General features: G+C 36.2%; 1 protein-coding gene across 1 annotated transcript; it reads right to left on the bottom strand.

Annotated features, from left to right (window-relative positions):
- Positions 1–663: 663 nt before the first annotated feature.
- LOC149411914 (chymotrypsin-2-like) lies at positions 664–6,149 on the bottom strand. Its single transcript, XM_089646266.1, has 5 exons — positions 6,090–6,149; positions 3,528–3,699; positions 2,966–3,212; positions 2,377–2,523; positions 664–919 (listed from the first exon to the last, which is right to left on the bottom strand). The coding sequence occupies exons 1-5, from the start codon at positions 6,136–6,138 to the stop codon at positions 779–781; spliced, it is 756 nt and encodes a 251-aa protein (XP_089502392.1). The 5' UTR covers positions 6,139–6,149; the 3' UTR covers positions 664–778.
- Positions 6,150–6,303: the final 154 nt, after the last annotated feature.

Here is a 6,303-nt window from a genome sequence, read left to right as displayed (position 1 = left end):
GGAGAGAAAAAAACCGAATATAATTTTTACATTGCAGATGGCACAAAAATAGTATAAAAAATATTATTATGGGTTAAAATTACATCATTTGAGTGCAGGTAGTTAGTCCCGGAATTATTATTGCAGAACAAAATATTTTGCCTGGTTGCTAGATTTCGTTCTTTAAAGTTGATTAGGTGCAGAATTCCACATGGTTTTACCGCACGTACACCTGAGGTATCTTATTTCCATAGCATTCAGTCTACTTTGATCCTTCCTCTGACAGTTTTGTGCCTCACTGCCATACATCACGGTAGGTGCCAGCACTCCATTATGGACTGCTAGCTTCGCTTCTTTGTAATATAAATTATATTCTAGTGATGTATGATAAATAGGTTGATTAGTTAATCGATAGATGGCGGTAGACATAAAGCCCACGACAGGGCTCGCCAGATGACGCTAGTGTATAGTAAGTACTTGAAAGAGATATTATCGGACAGAGCAAGCGTCTGGAGGCTTAGAGATTTACCTACCCTTGGGTAACGAACAATGTAGCTTGCCAGACAGGTTATTGAAACGTAAATAAACACTTTTATATTAAGAACCTTTTACTGTTTTAAACAGTTCCCAACACCCGAAGTCTGTATAAGTAAAGGAATATGCACTTGGTAATAAAATACGTGGTTTATTAAGAGTTCTTTATTTGGTTTATGTTATTGCAATTTTTATATCATTTGGTGAATTTTTAATTCGGAAAAAAGGATTAATTGAAAGGTTATAAACATTAGTTATATATTTATTACTGGGCGTTGCTGTTGATCCAGGTGACGTAGGAGCTGACTCTGGTGAAGACATCAGGAAGACCCCTGGCGCAAGGAGATCCCCAGGAGACGATACCGACCAGGGAAGTTCCAGAAACGAGTGGGCCACCGGAATCTCCCTAAGGAATAAAGAATGACATCAGCAATTTGTAGTGATGAGAAAAGAGCTTTATCTTTAGTTACTAGAATTACTGTATCTAACAAGTAATTAGATCAAAATGAGTAATTCCCGTCTGATTTAAAATAAAATTTACATCGTCTTTCTTTAAACGATTCAATATAATTTTTAGGTATTTTCAAATTCTTCTACTTCTTACATTTTCCATGCATTCTGATGGCAACAACCTACACAAGCGCCTCCTAAGCTGTGTTAAATATGTACAAAAGTGTTTCAATATATTTAATCATATTAATGAATTTAAATATATGTCAATAAATCAGTGGACGGGTTGTTTCACAAAATTTGAAGAATTCATTAAATATAATATTGGCCAGTTGCTTCACCAAAATGAAATAATTACAGAACTCGAAAATCAACTTGGAAAATTGATGAATTGATGAACAACCCGCCCTAAATATATTCGATAGTAATTCAAAACACACACAATATTGTGTTTTAAACTTCAAAATTGATGATGATTTATAACTTTAACATAAACACAAAATACTACATGGAACTAACACCTTAAATTAACCTTAAATTTTTTTATGGTATAATCCACGTTTTACGTAATTAAGAACATTTTATTTGCTAGGATATAACGAAATATTATATTTTACGAAATATAACCTGTCACCGTTTTTTTAGCATCTTGAAAAATGACTTGGGGTGTATTTAGAGTTAGTAATTATTAGATATAACTATAAATATTTTATCAAAAAACAAATTAAAAATACATTTACAAAAAGTGGTGCAGTTTACAGATGTAATCATTACAAACTATAAATATCTTATCAATACTGATCAAAATACAAATTAGAACGCGCAAATCCCTACTACGAAGAACTAAGTAAATTTAATTTGCTGCAATTCAAAGGAATGTCAAAGTCAATATGCTACACTAGCGCGTGTAGCGGCCAGAGATATTGATATTGTCACTATTTCACTGGAGATTAACGTATTATTAATATTACAGGGTATTTGATTAGACTTCCAAATTGGTTATCATTTAAATGACGTAGTGGTGGCGTGAGTTCCAATGACCTCCAAACGTCTCCGATCAATCACAGGGCGTTTAGATATGTTGGTATATGAAAGGCTTCTGAGGAACGATTAAGCACGTGTATTTGCATTAGGCTCAGAAAACAAAAGAAAAGATAATAAAGATAACGACTAATACTTGAGAATAATCATCCTCTGAAGTCACGCGATAATAGAAAAAAAACGCTGGTATAGTACCTACCATGTTTATGGATTCAGGAGGAGAGGATATAGTATATCGGGACCCTCAGTGGAAACTGCGCGGTGGAATATATGGATGTATATAATAAGACTTGCTATTAATGCATAGACGCTTAGACCTCAACGCGTGACGATGCAACAATTCACAAAGAATATAACAAGTGCATGGCTTACGTGGCAAGCTCCCTCTCCAGCCTTGGTGAGTGTGCACACTTGGGTGGCGTAGGTGGCTCCTACAGAGGACAGCCTGCTCTTGCAGTCAGCATCGGAGATGGTGGAAAGGGTGATCTTCTGGAGGGTGTTGGGGGCTGTTCCAGGGTACTGAAAATACATCATGTTAAATGAGCCACCACTGAGAAATATTTAATTATTGTTCAGTGATTCATTCTGTCGTTCACAAAATGTGAGTCTGAATGTTTAAACTGCATTAGTCAAACTAATTCGACCGGTCAGTGGCATCGCTGATTCCATTCCTCCGTTAGCTAACCAACATAAGAACAGGCAACATCTTTCGTCTATAATAATGGAAGGAGGGGTTTTTCAATATATCCACATTTTTGCAATGTTGCAAAGGAAAACATTATGCAGCTACCTTCCAAAATATTTTCAAACTGTACCTTGCATTGCACAGAACTAACTGCCTGAATAAACATTGTTCACTAGTGAGATTCGAGAAGGGGTCACGATCTGCAGCAACAGGGAAATGACTAATAAAAAGAAGAATATGATTGTGAAAAACAGACTGATTTTGAAGTAGACTTACGCTAGTGGTTCCCCATCCAGTAAGCTTGACGGAGACTCCGGCGCCAGTGATGCCAGAAGACAGGGCGATGGAAGCCACACCGGTAGCTGCGGTGATGGCGGTGCTGGTGATTACGACGGCAACGTCGTTGACGAGGCTGTTCGCGTTGTAGCTGGAGTGGTAGGTGATCCTGGACACGGAGTACTGGGTGCCTCCGGAGTTCAGGTAGATGGTTCCTACGACGACCCTTGTAGAGGCAGCTGTACGGCTGTTGGAAAAGTAAAAACATTTCAATATGTAACTTCCAAACAGTAGCAATGACCAACGTAAATTATAATATTACTACATTTTAAACAGCACATCATTAAAACTCTTTTCATAGGAGCAGAAGTCAGAACGGACCTATGGACGCATAAATACAACGGGATATTTCATTCGAACAATATTCTGTCTCGTAATGTGAAAAGTACCCCAAGTTTTTATAAAATTTTCCATAGATGTCACTAGCAAATAACATAATATCTGTGTGCTTCACGGAAGAAAGCGAAACTAATATTTTATTAGATTTTTTATCTTTGGTTACCCAACAACGCAATGGGCAGCAGTGACGATGGTGCGGGAGTTCAGGATGGAGCCTCCGCAGAAATGGCTGTTGCTGGTGGACCTCAGGGACACCTGGTAGGGGGCCTCATTGACGGCAGCGTTGGACCCTCCAACCACACGCCAGTAGCTATCATCATCAGCCGTTGGTGCAGCTGGAAATACACATCAATAAATAACTTAACTAACTATCTAACTAACCATTACGCCGTTTCCCCGCAGGAGTAGGCAGAGAGGACGGACCGCCAAACAACTCGGTCTTGGCACACATTCCTTGCCTCATTCACATTCATACATCGTCTCATACATACTCTTCTATTATTCTGACTCTTGACATGGCCCGGCTCGAGTATCTGATTCACTTGATCGTGCCATGTCTTCCTCGGGCGTCCCCGACTTCTGCTACCGTTCGCATTTGCATCATATATCCTCCTTACACTCCTATTTTCGCTCATTCGCTCTACATGCCCAAAACATCTAAGCGTCCCTTTCTTAATCTTACTCATTACGCTTACATCAGCCTTGCACTCTTTGCGGATTTCCACATTCCTCACACGATCAAACATGGTTTTACCACACATACGCCTCAGGGATCTCATTTCAACAGCATTCAATCTACTTTCATCCTTTCTTTGCCAGTTCCATGCCTCACTTCCATACAACAAGGTAGGTACCAGCACTCCGTTGTGGACTGCTAACTTCGCTTCTTTGGACAATTTTTTGCTAGCGCCAACGGCGTTCAGTCCTCCATTAACGGAATGACCTGCATTTACCCTTCTTTCAATATCTCTGTCAGCCTTCCCATCTCTCGTAAACATACTTCCTAAATACACAAACTTATCCACCTGCTCCAAGTATTCCTCATTCACAATAATATTGCACACTGTTTTCGTACTCTCTCTTTCAAACACCATTACTTTAGACTTACTTACATTCATCATTAACTCATTCTTCATGCATACTTCGTTCATCTTAGACACGAGGGACTGTAGATCTTCTATACTATTAGCAATCAGCACCGCATCATCAGCATACAACAGGCAACATACTTTCAAATTATTCAAATTATATTGAATTCATTGATTCCTTTATTACTATTTTTTTATATTAACATTTTTTCTATTTTAAAATTGTTAAAATTTTTGCAACTTTTATAATTTTTATTTTTACAGTTTCCGATTTATTCGAACTGTAGTTCCCAACTTTGAAGATTATTGGAAAATGAACAAGATATCGATAAAATTACTTTATCCATTTACTCCTTTTTGATGTGGCGTCTCGCTTACTTTAAGTTAACTTGAGTTATGTCTGTTTATAAGACAAGCTCAAATAATGCATAAAATACCTAAATGATTTTAAAAAAGAAAAGCGATTAAAAATTTATTAAAGGATTATCAATTTGATTGTATAACTTTGATAGAATTACGACATCTAACATTATTTTTTGTATGAACTATTCAGCCGTGTCAAATTAAATAATTTCTCGATAAAAGAAAGATTTCAAGAAATGAAATAACAGAGATCAGACAAAGAGAGAGAACAGTAAAATATTACCCCAGTAACCATGGTCGAAAACCACCTCAATATCTAGAAATTTCTCAAAAAGAAAAGATTATACATTTTTAATATATGTATTATTCTTAAGAATGCTTCGACAGACTCTCTAGCACTTTATACGAGTATATGCCAATATCTCACATGTATCCGGATTTTTTTCTACTTTCTATAAATATTATATGCAAGTAAGAGTATAGTGTCCACAACATTCACAAGGTAAAGACCTCCTCCCAACTCCTATTTTTCCTTGTGATAAACCAGATTGTTCATTCTTATTTTTCGTTAAAAATTACAGTCCATTCGTCGAGTACCAATATATTCGATACGCAACGTTTTTTTTTTATTTATATACATTTTATATGTAAATATAAACCTTCCGGAAGAAATTCTCTAAATGATAGTGAAAACCCTATCAAAATCCGGTGCATAGTTTAGAACAGCTAAGTGCACAAACAGACAGACGCCGATAGCGACTTTATTTTATACTATTTAGAGATTATGATTTATGAATTTATTTATTAACTTAATTTATTTATTTATCACTATTTATGATTAAGAAATTTACTAAAAGTTCATCAGGAAACGGCCTGTAATCCCGTTTTGAGTTCATTATGATCTGGGATGTTCGAGAATGTACAGGATGGGGCAAAAGTAATCACCCTATTGGAAAACGCTATAACTTTTGCAAATGGCGCCAAATGTCAATTCTGTTTTGTCATTTGTAAAGTAAACAAACGCAGAATACAAATCAACAATACATAAATCGGTTTACTTTGCAAAAACGAGGAATAACAAGCAGTACCAGAACATCGTGTAATTATTTTTGCCCCACTCTGTATAACACTTGAAATCAGGACGGGAAGCAAAATGAAGACACGCGTACTGTAGATTTTTGCATCTAATATTACTTGTATCTGCAGGAACTTTAGTAATCTCATGTTATATCTCATATTCGTGTAAATATTTTTAATAAATTAAAATCACTTACCGAAAGCTGCAACCAAGACGGTCGCAAAAAGGAAGAGTACTTTGAACATTTTCCGGAAAATCACGGGAAACTAATGAATTTAAAATTGTTCATGATAGTCTTTTATTCAATTATCTTATCATCGAGTACGCGAAATCGAGTACACTTATTGCGTGAGAATTTATTTTTTGATTAACATAATTTTGATAAGTATTAAATTATGATAAATAATTAA

Source organism: Hesperophylax consimilis, chromosome 24 (assembly GCF_061612785.1).
Source record: "Hesperophylax consimilis isolate HC1 chromosome 24, BYU_Hcon_1.0, whole genome shotgun sequence".
Taxonomy (NCBI): domain Eukaryota; kingdom Metazoa; phylum Arthropoda; class Insecta; order Trichoptera; family Limnephilidae; genus Hesperophylax; species Hesperophylax consimilis.
The sequence above is the reverse complement of the archived record's forward strand: the minus strand, read 5'-3'. Positions and strand labels throughout refer to the sequence as shown.

Bases quoted from the DNA above. Each gene is read 5' to 3' on its own strand.
- LOC149411914 (XM_089646266.1), bottom strand. From the start codon at position 6,138: ATGTTCAAAGTACTCTTCCTTTTTGCGACCGTCTTGGTTGCAGCTTTC. The intron at 2,524-2,965 runs GTAAGTCTACTT...ATGTATTTTCAG, and splicing joins CTGGATGGGGAACCACTAGC to TACCCTGGAACAGCCCCCAA. The intron at 920-2,376 runs GTAAGCCATGCA...TTTATTCCTTAG, and splicing joins CTGGAGAGGGAGCTTGCCAC to GGAGATTCCGGTGGCCCACT.